At 36.3% G+C, this 19,526-nt stretch overlaps 1 protein-coding gene across 3 annotated transcripts in view; it reads right to left on the bottom strand.

Moving 5' to 3' along the window:
• Positions 1 to 104: 104 nt before the first annotated feature.
• NFATC3 (nuclear factor of activated T cells 3) overlaps positions 105 to 19,526 on the bottom strand; it is a 79,098-nt gene continuing 59,676 nt past the window's right edge. The window contains exons 10-11 of one of the 3 annotated variants that reach the window (XM_067302620.1): positions 13,517 to 13,618; positions 105 to 3,666 (exon numbers count right to left, since the gene is read on the bottom strand). In XM_067302620.1, the coding sequence (XP_067158721.1) occupies positions 3,542 to 3,666; positions 13,517 to 13,618 (227 nt within the window). In that variant the 3' untranslated portion in view covers positions 105 to 3,541. Of the gene's footprint in view, positions 3,667 to 13,516; positions 13,619 to 17,682; positions 18,003 to 19,526 lie in introns of those variants that run through there. The other 2 variants (XM_067302622.1, XM_067302623.1) reach the window with 2 other exon arrangements.

Genomic DNA, 19,526 nt, shown 5'->3' with positions numbered 1-19,526 from the left:
AACGTTATGTCATACCTCAGCATAGCTCTTTACCACTGCATCACAAATACAGAATTTCTTCCCACTCTACATTTGAGGCTGTATGTTGAATAAATGACAACAAATTTGCATTCTTTTTATTTATTTCAACACTATGATTTTAAGAGCCTAAAAATGCAAGTTCTTCCCTTTATTTCTGCAAGTAGCACTGCAATCATAACTTACAAAAAAAGTTTAAAATACAAAATGTACATGAAATTACAATACAAGGCTCTGTAAACATCTAGAACTTAATCTTTATTGTCCCATATTTTTAAATATAAAACTTCAATTTGAATGATTTCCAAACCTCAAGGAATGACATCCATTGTGAGTATCAAAAATAGACTTTCAAAGCTTTGTTTGCATCAGAACAAAACGGTCATGTTCTTTTCATTCTTTGGTTTAAAAAAGATGGCAGTTCCACTGATAACATATGAAAGCTTTACTATGGAAATTCAGATTGCTAGTTTATGGTAATTTCAGAAATTAAAACTTTTTTTGCTCCATGGATTACTATACTACCCCTTAATTTTTGTTTTAATGTTGATCTTCGACCCCGCCTTATAGAGAAGCTACCTCATCATTAAGGCTTTCCTTCAGGTTTATAATCTAAGTTAGCAGTAAGTTTTGGAAGAGGGCTCAGGGAGGAGAAGGGACTTAAGGGCAAGAAAGTGGATGCCAACAAAATATCAACAGTTGCAGGGTTCTGTTGTTTAATTAAATTTGCATAGTCCAATAGAGATTGTGTGCTTTTTATACCACTAAAATTATACAAGATTAACAGTCTTTCACCTACATTACCACACAAGCTAAAATAAAATTAAGACCCTTGTACTGAAGCTTTTACAAGGCAAATACAAAACTGCTTTAGTATCCAAAGCTATATTTTTTTTTAATTTCATTTTTAAATAGGAAAGCATCTCTATGTCTACAGGCATCAAGGTATTTAAAGGCATCAGAAAATTTAGTGCATAGCAACTCTGGATTGTTTGGGCTCCTATATTTTAGGTACAGTATGAATTCCAGCTACTTACTTGGAGAACTTGCAAGGAGAAGTCTGTACCAGTAGGATAAAGGAGCATAAATCCCATACAGTATGAAAAGCTTTGAAGTTAGAATTCTCCTACAAACAATGGTTAATGCAAAAGACCTGGTACATGAATGAAAACTGGGACATACCTTGCCACCAGCACACAGTCTGAAAACAATTACATATCTTACAGTGTTTTTTGCTTTTTTTTTGTTTTGCTTTTTTTAAAAAGTGTTTTAAAAACATAAGTAGATGTATTTCTGAACATGTCAACCCTTTTCTAGGATCATTAACGTAAATGAGTAGAGGACAGAGTAAAGCACCATCACTGAGGGACAGTTACAATATCACACTTTTCAGGTTACAGCCCTGCCAATTTTTTTTTTTTCCTTTCAAATTTAAAGATTTGCACCATCGAACAATACATTCACAAAAAGGATGCTTAGATTCCCAGCACATACATAGTGGCCTAGCATTAAGTTGTTTGAAATAACTATGAATTGCCTATATAGTAGGCTTAGGTTGCACTCTTAAAAGGAAGTAATTTATGAAAAGTTCTAATTTCACCTGCTTAATGTATGGCCTTTTTAAAAGTCAATGATTCAACTATTACAGAAGTGTGGTTATAGCTACTTTAATGGTATTGCTTGGACTCTGACTTAAGTTTAGGTGTAATGTTTTGTCTGCGAGAGGCTCAATGTAAAGCTTCCCCCTGATTGTCTGCCAAAATGCATCATTAGAAATCCATATTTACTCTTACAGGTTTTTTCATTAATGGAGTCCACTTTAAGATGTTCTACTGTAATTTTAAGAGTCTATAACATTTTTCTACAGAACAGGCACGTCCTCCATATGTGTTCAGCCATTAAAATGTCCACAATGGTCTGAGCTAGTTTTAATGCAACTACCCTTTCTATATTTTGATAATTTTGAATGTTGGCTCTATATTTTCATTGGAACATCATGACTTGCCCAAATGAGGAGCTAAAAAAAAAAAAACCTTAAATATTTGAGGTTCAGTGTATTTCTGATCTTACTTTGCTGTGATTGTTATTGTACCCTGTATGAACCACATCAGAAAGCTTCGTAAACTACAGTTACTTTGGGGGGACAAGGGGGCATTGGGGTGGTGGGTGTTTCTGGCCTAAACAGGCAGTTTCAGATCCTCTCCTAGGTTTCTGATCATAGAGGCCTGAGATTTTTTGATAACTATGTAAACATTATCAGATTATATGGGTAAGGGAAATGCATCCTTTGAACACAGCACAAAGTATACTGCTGCCATGAATCTTGTGCATTTCTTTGGTAACTTCTGCTTCACGCATTTACAATTCAACATGGGCAAATTATACTACTTAATCACTAATTCACAGTAAATTATGTTTTATCAGACTAAAGCTTATAAACAGTTTAAATTTAAGGAACTGTAATTGTCATCTCCTTAGGACTTCAAAGTGGCATGGTTCAGGCATACAGCACATAAAAGATACAGATGTGACCAAATGATTTATTGCATGGAAAATTTGAATGCCACTGAGCTGGTAATTTCAAAACAGTATTCTGTAGTGATAACAGGAACACTCAGATCCTCAGCAAATATTAAGTTTCTTCTGTATCTAACATGGCTTTGAAGTTGCAGTTCTTTACTCTAAAATCCTAGTTCTCAAATTGGATTACAAATGTAACTTTCTAAGAAAAGCTATTTCAAGAAGGAGCCTGTGCTAATAAAGTACAGGAAGATTATCCACAAAGTTATAAAAGTTAAATTTTGGAATGTCATTTCTATCCCAACACTTCCATGATGGAATGGTCTTTTTGCAGCCTATCAAGTAACATTTTCAGTTTATAAACAAGTGCAGATCTACATTTGGCTTTGCTTCCTATGAATCTAAGAGAGAAAACACTAAAGTATTTGTATACACAATGACTTCCATGGCATTGGCTTCAGATGACAGGTATGATTTGCCTCTGGAAGATCTTATTAAAAAAATTTTAAACAATATAAGCTTAAAGGCTTTCCAAAATGACCAAAAGGTGTTACAAATCATCAGTTACAACTATACTATCTCTAAGGGAAAGCAGCACACTGAAGATGTGTATTAAATCTTTCTCCACGTTCAGTACTGTGACTATTATAAGAGCAAACTAACATCTTCACACATTTGAAGCACTTACAATATAAAAGTATTCTATTTAAATGCAAAAAAGCAAAGCTTGTTTGTAACTTTTGAACAGTTAAAATATCTGGTGTAGATTCTGTGTGTCCATTTTTAAGAAGTCACTTTACAGCATCTGAGGAACTATCATTATAAATGCTCTGTCTCTACATCAAAAATGTAACCCACTAAAAGGGCTATGCAAGGATCCACTGTTCCAGTTCATAAAGGCCACAGAGTTGGAAGCACAGTAAGAGTCTAAAGAGGAAGAGGATGAAGTAATATTCAGAGAAACTGTGAAGCTTTCATGGATGCTTAGCTGTAAGCTTATCTGTTACTGGATTTCATCGGATATTCCTGTCTCCAGCGATCCAGGGCATGTACGTGGAGACTGGCTGGCCACTGTTGTTCCATGTGACACTGAGATCTGTGACATATCTCTTCCTATGATCTCATTCACTACAAAAAAAAAAAGTGGCTGTGTTTATGCATTCCAAAATGCAGCACTCATCAATAAGCCCCCTTTAAAAAAGTATTTTGGTGCTAAGCCTTAATGCAGTTAAGGAACAAAGGATGAAAAAAACCTAATTTCAGTAAGAGTTATTCAAGAAAAAAAAAAATGTTCTAGCTTTTCTTAGTATTGCACTATGTACTTACCGTAATCCATGTTGGAGGATCCCCAAAACACTTAAAGCAAGTAAATGTATATTCATGAAAAACGGGTAACTGAAAGGCACAGCATAGGCAGGTTCAATACAGATTTCCCCACAGACCCCCTTCTGCTTGAGAATGTAACAGGGACAAGCAGCTCTGCTCTGGGAATCTTGGCCATATCAAGCTACTTACAGAACTTCCTCAGAACTTGGATTTGGGTTAATACAGTATCTTTAGTACTACATATCTATTTAATTAGCCAGTCTTCTGAAAACTTGCATTTCTGAAACTGCAGGAACTTTCTTAGCTTTATGAGTCAACTTCTTCTATCACAAAGAATTGAGACTGACTAATATGCAGGTCAAATCACGTGTGTGTGTGTGATGAATTCAGCAGACAATAGTCAATTATTACTATTTACAAGTGAGGGACACCACTATAAATACAAGAAATTAGTGTAGAAGTTATCAACAAATGAAAGTTTCAGTGTTACTCTAAAGCCTAGACAAAAGTGCAAGTATCATTTAATTTGAGAGATGACAGGAATAATTTTAATGGTTGAGCTTAAATGCACTGATGTGAATGCCCATTTTATAAAGGGGGCAATGGTAAGTTTAACTGAGAAAAGGGAATCTGTAATATTCTAAGCAGAAAAGAAAAATACCACATTTAATATAGAAAAATTTTAGATAAATATAAGACATGAACAAAAATATACAGTATCACATAATACTTAGAGGAGGCAATTATGGTAACTCTTTTCCACAGAGTGGCAGTAGATGTTGAACCTTTTAATTGTAAGACATTTGAATATGCCCAATTATAATAATAAAAGAAACCCTCTAACACAGATTTGTTGGACCTTTTATAAATTGACTTATTATAGGATCCTTTTGTTGAATGGGGCCTTTCCTAGTAAGAGAAGTTTGTTTTCCTAGTAAGCTGCTTCTACTGAAAGGCTTAACAGATTTTGAAACCAGGCTTTTGCTCCTTTATACTCCACTGGGTAACTTTGCCTTTCACTTTACAGAATAGTGGTCATATCCTTCACCACCCTTGTTAATGCTTCCTTAATTTTCCCATAGGAGGATTTAGCTTCTTTCCAGTCTTTAAGATTAGGACAAAATTGGAATGTGCCGTGTCCTAACAGAATCAATGTACAGGGAGGGTAAATTGTGCTTTATGTTTATAAAGTACTCAACAGTCTGAACATTGCCGTTTGTGGCAGCAGTAGCATCATAAGGGGACCTGAAAGAAAATGCACTAATGTCGTGAATGTTTTCTAGTATCTGTAACAGTAGCCAATGCATCACCTTCTATATTTGAATAGAAAACCACCAAAGAATTTTGTATCGGGTTTCTACATAAAGTAACTGCTTAACGATTTTGCTAATTATTAGCCACATTTTACAATACAAATTCATTGTGATTAAACTGTAAGAATAACATATATTATTGCCTTTACTTTCTCTCTCTCTCTCTCTCACTCTCCATATATATATATGTATATATATATGCATGCATACATATACGTTATATAGCCTACTCTGAAAACAGGTTCTGTCTGTATTTTAGTAGTTTATTTAGGAAAGCTTTAAAATCACCTTATGTCACATAACCATATTCAGTTGTGGAGGAGGTATTTGTTATCTAAAAGTCAGTCAATGGTAATGGTATTCTCTTGCGTGAACGTTAGGACAGATCTGTTTGTTAGAAATGCACATTATGGCAGCCCAAAGGTTAAAACAGTTCAGGTGAGCTATATGTACAAAGCAATTCCCTTGAACATTACAAGACTGCACATTATTAGGCTTCAAAAAACCTGTTTCATTCAATGAATTTAACTGGTACTATACCAGTGAAAATTGTGACTGTAGGTAGGATCCTTACAAAATATTTTTATTTATCAACATAGTACCTAAGTAAGCAGCTGTTACAAAACAAGGTGCTTTTTACTGAATTTAGAAGTTCACGTATAAGTAGCACACTCCAGTTCCTCTCAGGACACTCAGAACTTGCTCTAACTACAGGACCCTAGTAACTAACACCTATTGTATACCGCTGAACAGCTGTTTTGTGAAAACCAAATATTGCAGCTGTTCAGCACTACACATGACTAAATCCCTTTTATACATTAAAATTATTTAATTGTCACTTTCTTTAAGTTTTGATAGATTTTATATATATTATATACATGTATATATAGACACACACACATATGGCATGTGGGGGTTTTGGGGGGCAACATCAAAACAAACTGATCTATACTGTTACACCATTCTGTAGTCCCACAGGCAAAGGCGTTTGCTTACTGAACAGCACTGTAGCCATGTGGCATTAAATTTACCTAAATAATTCATAATTCATTTCATGGAGTATTACATTCAAGTTACAGGTTAGTGTGTGTGGCTTGTGTGTGTTCTTTTAATAATTATCTACTTGTTTACAAAGAAGTTGTATACCTCAGTGTAATAGCACTGTCATGCTTTGCATTTTGCTGTAAGAGAATTGGTTGGGGGTGGGGTGGGGGGTGGGGTAACACTTTTAGTCTGTGGCCAATACAGATTTATGTGGTTTATATGGATTTACATTAGAAACATCTACAGTTTCTAATTGGAATGCAGTACCAGTAGTTCATCCTCTTCTCTCCTTCTTTGTAACAGAAAATTCTAGTGGAATAGTTGTACTTGCGCTAGTGGTTTTGCTAGGACTGCTAAATTTTAAACCGAACCAGTATTCAGGTGCGCCCCTTTTTTATTTATTTATTTTTTATTATAAACAGTGTCTAAATTGGAGTTCTGTCCGACAGCCATGCAAGCCTGAATCCTTCTGCCATTTGTCTCTGGCAAAGGTGGTTTTTCACTTTTCCATAGCCCATAGCGTCCTGCCTAGCACATCTTATTTTATGCTTTCCAAGAGTGCCCATTTTGCACTGCAGCTGTCTAAATCTGTAAGCAACAAATGTACAAGGGGAAGCCTGCAGACTCTGGAAGACTGTACGCACTGACTTAATTTGTTTAAAAAAAAAAACCCCAAACAACTGCAGATGATAGTAAACTGCTTCAAAGGAAGCACAAAATCTAGTAGCTGAGATCAAAGAAGTGCCCTCACCTTCTGTACTGCAGCAGGCTGGCTGCCAGGCTTGAGACAGCTGAGCGGGGCTGTGTCGGGAGCCATGTGGTCATGGGCTAAGCAAGATTACCAGCTTGCTCCTGTCTGGCCATGCCCAACGCTTGCAGGCAGTGGAACGGCTGAGCGGCACAGAGGGGTGTACAGATCCAACATGCAGGCTACCAGCTGCAGCAGTGGCCTCTTAAACCAAGAAAGCAGCTTTTCTAGTGAAACCTGGTCTTTTAAAGCCTGAAGAACATTGTTAAGAAGCCATATTGAATATTTACCAAAATTAGGTAGCCTGGAAATCCTTTGAAATAGTTCACTGAAGAGATGCACAACTCAGCTTTAAGGCAGCAAATGATGAGATGCCTGGATATGTCTAAATTGGGAAGCATTTGGCTTTATATGAAGGACATCCTGTGTTTACCAGCAGTATAATTAACTTGTCTGACAGTGGGATGGTACAAATTGATGAAGGATTAATTTTAAAATATAAATAATAGTAAATAAGAAAAGTAAAATCTTACATTGAAATGTACAGGATTGAAGGTAAAATCATATGGTGGTTTCCCTTTTTGTATTCCTTTCTGATGGAGTAAATACTATTAGCTTAAAGACTGAATTAGAAATCTAAAGGGTAGTATTTGAATGTATGACACATTACCTTCCTCCACACAGGGTCATTATTACCGTAGAACGTGCAGTGGTCTGTGATTAAAACTCAAGGCCTAACTCATGAACATAAACACAGATTTTTCATGAATGTTGCTCAGCAAAATCTAAGTTCTTAGATGAGCAGATTGGGAGAGGAAGTCTACTTCAACAGGCCTGAGAAAGGACAGAGCTCGGGCAACACTGATGATATTTTATATAACAAAAGAAAACTTGTTTGCTATACATGCAGAAGAAAGCTTTATCCCTACTTTCCTATTTTCAACTATGGTGGGGGCAGGGGGAACACTGTTCTTGAAATATAGCTAGATAAAATTTCATATGCCCTTTCACTTAACCTTAAATGACATCCAGTTAGCAATTAGATGCCAGGAAACCAAGATGTGACTTAGCCAATTTAATACATGCACTTGTATTTTATAAAATTTCCTTTTGCCCTTCAGCCCATGTTTTTTGGTGTTACAGTGGTCTAGCTAATATTTAGTACTGATTTTTTACCTACTGATCACCTGAAAACTGTTTTGAGCAATCAGTGTCAATTGAGCTGATAACATCAAAAGTGCTAGCAAATGTTTTATGTGCTAATAATCAAGGCTGCTAATCTTGAAATAATGACTGGATCAGAAGCAGGATTTATGACGTGATCAGTACTGGACAAGAATAAGATCAAAATAAGAGAAGGCTGGCATATGCTACAATCTCTACAGAAATATGGTGCATCCCTCCACTACAAAGATGATCATAGCATTTTGAAAACTTGATTGTCAGGTATGGCATGGATCAAAATGCAATACAAGTTTGTTTCCCCCTCTCCCCCCCCTCACTGTGAAATGAAAATAACTTTTAATAACTATCCTGTGTCTATTTAATTGACCTCTTTGGCAGTTATCCCAGATTTCAGAATTTCAACTGTTACTTTATTTGCAATAGTTTCACCTTTTTCTTCCCCAGTATTTATACAAAACGTAAGCTGGCTGGTAGATTTATACTATTAGTTAAAAATAGATTGTGCAGAACAGAATTTAGATCAGTGGGAAAAAACATTCTGCTGCAGACTTAGATGGACCTCTCAATACTGACAGTAGTACAGTGTACTGCAAATTTTTTTTTTTCTCTGTGCTGCATCTAACAAAACATGAAAGTGATCTGGAGGCTCAAACCCCTTGTTTGTTTGTTTGCTTTTTGTTTTTGTTTTTTAAAGGCATACTAACACCAATACCAGTAAGACAGAGATGAAGTTAACCAGCTCTTTTGCTGTCAAGCTTGTAAAATGAGCAACCACATATTTGCTCTATTCATGGTCTGTTCCCACTGTTTTGACTTCACATAGTGTTCTGTTTGCTTTTGTAAGTCCCTACTGACTGCACACATGAAAGACAGTGAGCCGCTGAGATTGATACAAAAACTGGGCCACAACTCCTTGGAGGCCTGTTTTTTTTTTTTTTTTTTCCTCCTTTTTTCCTTTTAACTTTTAGGCTAAGGGCTTTGCCTCCTGATCACTGAAGACTTGCACTGGGACAGCTGATAAAGCTATTGCTCCAGCTGTTTGCTGCATGAACAACCAGACTGTTCATGAAAATCTTCTAAACTGCTGTAATTTGCAATCCAGCGTTTTAAGATGAACTAAAATTAGGTTGAACAGCTCAGCCATCTGTGCAGTGAGAGAGACATACAGCTAGGCGTAATAATCTCATCAGCTGTTCCAATAAATGCATCACTGCTTTGGAGTCAGAACCTCAAACCATGGCCCTGTTAGCAGTACTGACCAACCCCTCAGGAGATATCCTCACTTAAACAAAGTTATCCACATCAGCTGATTCCAATAGAACCAAGCTCTTGCATTATGAAACATGCCAATGTCACAAAAGCTGGTGCTTTTAATAACAGGTTGTTTGGTGGGGGGGGTGTTAGATAAATAAAAAGCTTTAAAAATTTACAGTAACAAGTTCTTAAAAATAGAGAGGAATTGGTGCTTTGACACATTTGTAAGGTCTATTTTTTCCTCCCATTGCTTTGTTTCATCAGGTCTACAATGCCACCTTAAGCTATTCTCTCAGTGAGACCAATCCATATGATTTGTCTGTCAACTTGTATACTTGTAGCATCTTAACAAATATTAGACTAAAAAAGCATTCAGATATAGTGTGAGATAGGTGTCTGAAGTTACAACAAGAAAGGTAAGTACGTTATCTTTTTCAATCAAATGCCAGCCAAATACTACCATGTTCCTATACTAGTCTGTACTTCAATTCCCATGAATCTCTGTGACTGCTGAGAGAGAAATACTACGTACTGGAGCATGAAGAAAAATAAAAGCCATTCCTGAACCCTAAAGACCTTTCTGGAAATAGCGTAAATGACATTTTCCCCACACAGGAAGCTGGTAATCTGTAATCGGCACCTATACTTTCTACAGGATAAGACAATCTCTCTAATAAGCAGTTACTGAGCATTTTAGGGTTTCATAGGTAAAAAACACTACTTCCATGGAGGACTACAAGCAAACCAGTTTGTATTACATTCCATTTGGTATATAATGGTCAGCAGAGACACAGGCAAGCACACAATGATCCTTCCCCAGCATGTTCTGTCAGTCTCCAAAATGTCTTTGGCATAGGGAATTCCTGAGCCAGAGACAGTATCTTTTGTGCTGAACAGTCCTATATGGATTATTTTTTCCCATCAGTCTTTTTGATCTGTGTAAAATTCTGGCATCCACAACACTCTGCCAGTAAGTTCCAAAGCTTAACTACATAAAGTTGTAACAGCCCTTTTCATTTGTGTTGAGCTTGCTACATAATTATTTCATTTGTCAGACACTGGTTGTTGTCTCTCCTAAGAAGTACTTTCCATCACCTCTTCCCTGCTACCCATTAGTTTTATTGATCTTTAGTATATTCCTCTCATGCATTTTCTTTTCTAGATGGAAGAGTCCTATCTCATTCAACATAATTTCCTTTCCAAATCTTTGGTCATGCTAGTTACCCTAAAAAAAAAAAAAAAAAAAAAAAGGCAAGCAAACAAACAAAACCTTGACAGCAATAACTTGTATGCATCTAATTCTAGTTTGACATCAGTGAAGAGAGAAGGAAACCATCATCAAGATGTGGGCGTATTTGTTTTGTTCTGTACTGCTTTCCTAATTGATCCTAACATTTTATTTGCCCCTTTTTTGAACACTACTGAGCTCAAGCTTTCAAAAAATTGTCCATTCAAATTCAAGATTGCTTCAAATGGTAACAGTCCAGACAGCTTGTTCACTGTATGTATGGAATCAGGGTAGGTTTTTTTCCTTGCTTTACCCTCATTTCCACTCCTTTACTGACTCTTTTTTTTAATCATGAGGTCTTTCCTCTAGATGTTTGCAGGCAATTTTTGTTATTTATTACTCTGAATAGCTGAGCAGCAGCAGTATCATATTTACCAACTTAGAGTCCTCTGGCTCCAAATCAGATTTAAGCAAGAGGTTATACTTTGCAGTTAATAGTTCAACTGTTTCTTATTCTTTTGGAATTGTTGTCTGGCATGTCATCCAGTTGTGAATTGTCACTGTTTCATCTATTTGTTCTAAAAACTTTTTACTGACGCTTAAACTTGCAACATGTCCCTTTTAAAAAGGACTTTGGCATGGGAATCTCAAGTTCCTTGACTGTGAACATCAATGCAAAAAATTTTCTAGGGTCACTTGGTCTTTTGCGTTTCTTTTAGTAGTTACTTGAATTCCTGTTTTGTTATCTACTGGTCCTAGTGGTATTCTGACAGGTCTCAAGCCTCTTGCTTTTTTAGGACTAAGAACTCATTCTTAGGAACTTCTTGATCTAGAACTTCTTGCTCTGTCTCACCAGATTTCACATTTAACCTAATTATTTTCATGTTCTTTTCAGTTTTCTGCATTTGGAAGCAAATTCTAGTCTCTCACTGTGAAATTTAATTATATGTTTAGTCTGAACCTTCATTGAGAGTCTGCAGACTGCTTGCAATCATTTTACCCTTTTTTTGACTTTTGGGGGGGAGTAAATTACATTATTTTCATGTAGTTCCCCTTCTGAAGTATTACTGAAATTTGTCACAACCTGCAATACTGAAACCGATACAGAAGAACTCTTTAAAAGTAAGATTTCTGAACCAGTTCCTGTGCGTTTCTTGGGACCAAATAAAGTGATGTTTCCCCTTGTGGGTTCTTCTCATGACTTAGTGCTCCATGAAGCAGTCATGACACTTACCCATTCTACAAAGGATGACTCAAATATTCCATCCTTGTGCTTCCTGCCTTTGCAGCTTGTCTGATCTCCCCCAGCACACCACAGTTACAGTTGCTGTCCTGTTCAGTATTATAATCCAGACATTCTACTTTTCCTATTTTAAGCCTGGAAGTTAAATCTATAACCATTCTGTACTACTGGTTGATAAAGTTAACTTGTCTGATTTGACACTAAGCATTCTTTAAGGTATAGAATTCTCTGCCTTTCCTGTGTAAACATGTGCCTTGCATTAGTATCTCACTGATTATCCTTCTTACACCAAATACCTGAAACACTTTTATTTTAAATATTTTTTTCCATGTTTCCCAATCCTATTTCTTAGATATTAGCATCTGTGCATAAGCATGTTTCTATCTGGATATGGTGTTCTTTGTGTGCCCTTGTTATATAGGTTCTGTCTGTTGGCTTGCATTTCATAATTTAAAATTTAGGTTTTGCAAAAATCTGTCCAACCTTCTACCTGAGGATACTGGTGTTTGGGAGGGAGGGTTTATTATTAAAATGACTCCATCATTCAAGGACCCATGCTCTTCAACAATGATCTAAGCCATAGCCGGTATTTTACTAATCCATTTGCAGTTTCAACATACAAAAATGTCATGTTAGTGTAAAAAGTCCTTTTCCTAGTTCTGCCATTCTGAATTGTAGCTACTTACCTTACTGACAATATTTTGTTATGTAAGCAAAGCAGAACTAACTCAATTTTTTTGAAAGATGGTAAAAGACCAACTTTGCAATTTCTTTTTAAATAGTTTTGTGAGCAAACTTTAATATTGGTCTACACACTAATTGTGTAAACGTTTTATTAAGGCTTTAACAAAGCCAGGTCACTTTACTTTGAACAATCCCAAATTCATTGTACACTTACAGGAATTCCTGTTTAAAAATCTACATGGAAAGTAATTGTGCTGTATAAAAAAAGGGACAGGATAGTTCTTTCGCATTTTAGGGATGTTTGTAAAAGTGAAAAAACACTTAAGAAGAACGAGTATAAACACAACCAATACACCGTTTGTCAACTTCTAATATAGTTACTACTTAAGAGAGAGTTGTAGTGCATAATTATCTTTATATGTGAAATAAAGAAGCCAAAAGCATCTTAAAGCAAATCCAGATGATTTTTCCCCAATTGTAGAGCACATTCAACTAGAAATCTATTTATGAAATCCATATTCCTGATACTTAAGATTGGTATTGCATGCCACTGTGTTCCACCTAGTTAAATTAACATTGCCTCATCATTTTAAAAGAAGGAGAACCATCCTAAATTTCTCACAGTTAACTCCTCTGGCCACTCCACAACCTTGGCTGTACTTGGCTCAAGATTTTCATAGCCTCTTCTATTATTTTACTAGATCCTGCAGCACTCGGGAAGTTCTGTGGCAGCTATATATACTTTAAGTGGAGGTTTTTACTGAATGAGCTTACACCTGGCTCACAACTTCTGAATTTTCCAACTATTACAGAGTAGGCAGGTGTCCAATTATAGCAATACGTGAGTATTATATACCACTTTTCACTTGTAGATGTTATGACTGTTAAAACACTTTCCCCTTTTCTTTGTGCTCCAATTTCAAACATTGAAGCATTTCAGTAAGCAGACTCACCCTCTAGATTTTCCACATAGGAGTTGGACATGAGTGCTGAATGTTGAGTCCATTTCTCTGTTGAACCTGATGGCTGGTATTCCAGGTCAGAGATAAAACTGTCTGTGTCAGAGAAGAAGACAGACATAACTACTGACTGGACTAAACCAAGAAGTTACAGTTCACTCAACCAGGAAGTGACTTTCAGTTTTCTTTTAATAGCACTGACTTCAAGTACCCGGTTTCATTCATGATTACTACATATTTTGATATAAGTAACTATTTATAGATTGTCAGAGTGTTTCTAAAAAACAGTATTACTTAGTTTGTTATATTTAATTACTTTTCAGTTAGCATCCAGAGCCATAAAAGGGTTAAAATTTTCAGATGTGTATCTAGTCATCTTATCATGAATTTTATGCTACATAAATTTCACTTTAGTAGTTGTGTTAGTTTAGAACATTCATTCTTACAATTTTCTCAAATCTGCTTTACTTAATAAGGTCAAATTATAAGTGCTCATGCCACTTGATACCACCTCCACAGAACAAGGTAGGCAAGAGTGCTAGTAAATAAAACTTCTATTTTTAGTCTTCTGTCCTTTAAACAAAGCAAACTGTTGCTGTAAACAGCTGTTAACTTCCCCTTTACTTGTCAAACTATCTAAATATTTCCCCAACTGCTGATCTGCAGCAAGTCAGGCCACAGTTTAAAGCATCAGAAAACTGAGTATTATCATGGTATAGGCAGCTCTATCAGACAAAGACAATGTGAGACTACCAAGGAGGAATTGGAAAAACGGTACTCCATTGAACTGTTTCCTGGAAGGAAAAATGAATGTGGAATATTGTATTTATTACATTAACTAACAAAAGTATGTTTATTCAGTTGTGATTAGCGAGTATGCAGAAGTTATACAAATCTACTTTTTTTTTTTTCCCTCCTCCTTTTCTTTTTGCCCAGGAGAAAGCTGCAAGTTTAGTAAACTGGGCTTTAATACAGTTAGCAGAATTACTCTGGAAACTGGCTTTGTTCCTTCTGGATAGAGCCGCACATCTGCTTTGCCAGCATGATTTGCAAGCCCAGGTTAGGGATGACTCCTGGGAGCATGAAGAAATCTATTCTGACTTCCTCCTGAAATTCAGATAGTTCATATTACTTCTTTGGATGACCTCTTAAGATTGCTTAAAGTGTAAAATTAAATGTATTTATTTAAACTGGATGTGGAAGGCAGTATCTTGGTTTTGATAAAACATCCACTGCCATTTTGAAGGAACAGAGTAGACAAAGGGCAAATCTGGTCAAATAATAGGAGATTAAGAAAAGAACACTTCTCCAACCACCACAATAGGCAGGAATGACCAGCAGGAAAGTCATATTTGAAGAAAGATCTAAGGAATCCAGAGAGATACACAGGAAACTACCTTGAGATTAAATGAATTAACCTTTGTGGACAATCCTCTTTCAAGCTCAGACTTTCAAAGGAGTAGACAACATACTGACAAAAGTCAGTGGAGTTAATTCACCCTTTTAAGCAGGAGTCTCTGCACCATGAAGTCTACATAGCTTATACAATAAGGATTATTTGTCACTCTAGCAGAGAAATATGATTCTGAATAACTTTTTAAAATTAATTTCATACATGGAGGGATTCTGAGTTACTTGCAATATCCTAACAAAGCTGATGACAGTAGTATGCTTTTACTTTTATAAACTTATGACAAAGTATGTTGTATTTAACACATGTAACACGTCTCCTGTCACCAGCCTCTGGAATAAAGTGTGCAGTTGGTTAGGACACACAGTGTTTGTCATTTGAAAAACATAGTAAATAAAGCAACAGCCTATTAAAGCGTGTAGTATAGCATAAGGATTTTGTACAATACATACTGAGGTTAAATAGAACTTCCAATACCAGATAAAAAAAAAAATTCCTTTATGTGATCATTTCAAATATATCTGAGAAATGCTTTTTTTTTTAACTTCCCTAAGCAATACTAAAATGTGGTTTGTATCCAAAGAATAAAACACTAAAATTAAAAACTACTCTATTTAATTAGAAATCAAGAAAACTGACATCCTGTAGATCTACCTATTTAAATGTTCAAAAATTCATACTCTTAAGAAGTCTACCTCTTTGGCCTCCTCCCTTTAAAAAAAAATTTTTTTTTTTTAACTTCAATTTTCTGCACCAAATTTGGGTCAAATGAGTCAGTCAGCTGAAAATTAGAGTGCTATTAAGAATATAGACAGAACAAAGAGCTACTGGAGTTCTACCACTTGGTTTTCAGGATCTCGTCTTACATGAGTCAAGCAACTTACTCTTTTGTAGCATAAGCTGCCTAAAAATTTAGTGTGCATATCCTCTAGTACTTAGACACAGAAGATACTAACTAAAAAAGATGTGTGGGCAACTTGCCTTATACCAGAAAGTGTGCTGTTTCATGAACAGTGGTTCCTATACTGGAATGCATAATTGTTTGCAAGTACCCCTACAGTAAGTAGTATGGAGGAGGTTTTGTGGGGTGGGGTTGTTTGTTTTAGTTCTTTACAATAGGCTGCCAAACAACTGCGTGAACTTTCCTGTTTGTGCTGTCTAGGTTTGGTAGTATTGCTGTACCCATCTAGGCAGTGTTGTTTTTTAGAGGACAGCTGACTGAATTGCTGTATTTTGCAGATGCAATTAAGATTGGTAAACCTCAAAGAACCTTGTGAGTAGACTGCAGCACAGGCTTCCTTGGATATATGCCTTCTTTTGTCAATAACAAATAGAGCTTTATCAGCTGTATTTATATTAAGAATCCCTGTGCAGCTACATCACATTTGTTACTGCAGTATATTTAGCTTGGTTTTTGACTCCACACAACCAGCAAGTGATGTAGTATCAACTTTCACTACAAAAAGGAGGCCAGGCTATAATTAACCCTTAGGCTTCTCTGCTGTGGAGCAGCTGGCTGTAATTCTGTTGGTTTGTGATCAACAGGCATATGGCAGCGCATGTTTGCAATGGCAAACTATCAAGGACATGGCTGGTTGCCTTGCAAGTTACCTTAGACCGCTGCTGAAGCCATAAGACAGGCTTACTTTTAGCAATTTCAGGTTTAATGCCAACTAAAGTACCTTTAAAAAAAAAAAAAAATTAAAATAAGAATGTATGAGACTTGTTAGGAGTATAGTTTAACTTGCACGTAATGTCTATAGGTATATAAACATGAGTGACTGTGCCTTGGGCCTGACAAATCACAGCACAAGTTCTGCAGTTATTCGGTACAGTAACAAAAGTCCCTGTTCATGTCATGGCTACAGTGTATATCCTGTACTTATATATCATAGTGGAACCAATTCATTGCAAGTCATATGCCTGTCTCTTTCTCTCATACAAGGAGAGCCTAACATAGTAAGTAATAAGCCTGAACCCTGAAGATACAGGACACATGCCGTGCAGTGGGAAGCAGCGCAAAAGTGTCTAAGCGTATTTTGGCCAAAGTGTTGCAATGACATGCCTAACTCCTTCCAGTTCTGCTACTACTGCAAGCATCTTCACCATGGCTTAAGCATGCCACCTGCATTCCAAGAGTACATTTCTAACCTCTTCTCATTTTTAAATTTGAATCTTTTGGGGGTGATGCAACTAGGTGTGCTTATTTTGAATTAGTTAAGAGGTGTTCTGAGATGAAATCCTCAGAGAGGCAAATAGTAGGATTCATACATTAGCTGGCCATAGATACCTGCAGATTTATCCAAAGTTCTTAACACATCAAAAATCTGTAACTGGTCTTCTCAACAGTTGTTTTCCCAGCATAGGTTTTATGAACACGATGAATGAACCCACTAGAAGATATGGTCATAAGATCCATTAACTGCTGACAACCCAGGATAGATAACAGCCTTTTCACCCCTCACTGTTCCAGCCTTTTCCCATTAACCTACTGTGCAGTGTCTGGACCTTTCTTTATCTTGCTCATAACTAATATCAATCCATTTCTAAAAGCAGACTCCCATTATCTTTCAATACATTTTAGGTTCTGCCTCATCACTTTACTCAACCTTAAGCTCTCACTGCAGGAACCCACAAGCTTATGAGAAGAATTAGAATTGTATACTGCTTTTTTATTGCAGTGTTGTACTGCTTGATATATATATTTCAAAACACTGAATACGATGAAAGAAGGAGTTTGAACACAGTCTTATTAAACAATTTAGTATTATTTTCTGAATACTTTTAGCAGTAGGAATATTCTGAGAGTTCAGCGTACAATGTTGGCTCAAGTTCTTGCCACAAAATCTAGGTCCAGTGTGCTGCAAGGTATGACATTTTGTCCTATGCTTAGGAGCAAAGTCAGAAAACAGTTTGAGATGTCCTGGCAAGAAGACAGGTTTTTGAGCCACTCCCCTCCGTACTAAGCTAGATTCTAGCATTCAGTATAGTTTGTGTTCCTGTAGACCTTCAATGCTTCATTTGGCAGGAGGCTGCGTTTCTTAAGAATGATTTGGTAATGCAGAAATTCTATATATGTAGAGAGAATACAAGGTATAGTCACTCACAATACATTCTCATTATTTACTACTATGATTCTGCAGAAGTTAAGCTGAAGCTTAAAAAATAAAAATAAAAAAATCCACAAGTCTTCTAGTAAAGATCAGAATCATCTCTAAGCTTTCAAGCAAGAGAATTTGTCCCCTAAAGAGAGCTGATCACAGAACTATTAAAAATGACTGAATACAAATGGCTCCGAATTCTACACAGAATGTGTCTGACAAAGCAGACTTATTGCTTTATGTATACAAAACAGTTAAAGGATTTCTAGTTGTGATTTATAATAAATCCACATACTGGATTTTCTAATCTCCAGCTTTATGTAATGGAGATGCAATGAGTAACAAAATAAAAGAGGATTAGCAGGTCATCCTGATTTGCTGAATACAACCCAAGGTTCATATAATGCCTTAAAAATGGTTAAATACAGTTGTATTGTTAGAAGTCTCACCACTGTAGAAAGCCATGAGTGCCAAGGTAAACTCACTCCTAAATGGCAAAATTCATGAGCTTAAGTTTTAGAACAGATTTAAATCTAAAACTTGACAGTGGAACAGGCAAACCACCATACTAGGATCACTTTTTAAAAACAGAATGGAGGAAAAAAAAATAAACAGATCCTCATCTCTCAAACAACTAGATCTAGTCTAACTGACTAGCTCTTTTTCAAGTGGGGAAAAATGGAACCCCTTTTTGGATGAGTATACAAGAAAGCATGGTATGGGTGATGAATATGGGAAAGGACACAAATGACCAGCTGCCTGTTTCTGGCCATTTCAGGCTTCTTGTTTGCTCCTGCTCACAGCCCTAAATGTTCCATTGTCTATACAGGGAAATGTTGGCCTGGGGAGCTGGAGAGAGGACAGACTTGCTGGAAGGCTGTGAAGGAAAAAGAAGGTCCAACATATGAGACACCGGGGAGGATGATGAAGGGAGGGGACAAATGAAAAATAAGAGCCTGCTTTTATGCAGTTGCAATCCAAATGTTCACCAGCTTGTGCAGATTACCAAGAAGTCCTAAGCGGAAAAAGTACTGGTTTTTTTTCAGAACACCTTTTAAGGGCTATTTATTATACAACTTGCTTTGAAATTGTGTCACATTTCAGTAGTTTTCTGTAATATTATTCTAATTTCATATCTATGTGCTCTCATGCATTTTGATTCCTTGTTTCTTCAAGTGAATTAGAAAATGTTTTTGTAGGAAGCAAGGATCATGGCGAGTAGGGAAGAGCCAAAGAAAAGGGCACATCCAAGGCAGAGCTTAGAGAAGCCTAAAGAAAACTGTATCAGATCCTGTTAAACAAGAAAACAAAAAGCCACACAAACTTCAGCAGAAAAAAAAAAGACGCTAAGTGTGCTTTATAGGCTCTGCAGATACCTAGATAGAGGGTCTGCCTTTAAATTATGTAATCGTTTTTCACTCATAGTCTGCTCATAGTCTGAACAGAGCCTAAATTGCTCTACCTGGTAAAGGGCAAACATAAAAATTAGGAA

Source organism: Apteryx mantelli, chromosome 10, assembly GCF_036417845.1.
Source record: "Apteryx mantelli isolate bAptMan1 chromosome 10, bAptMan1.hap1, whole genome shotgun sequence".
Taxonomy (NCBI): Eukaryota; Metazoa; Chordata; class Aves; order Apterygiformes; family Apterygidae; genus Apteryx; species Apteryx mantelli.
Note: the sequence above shows the minus strand (reverse complement) of the source record. Positions and strands in the feature narration are given on the sequence as shown.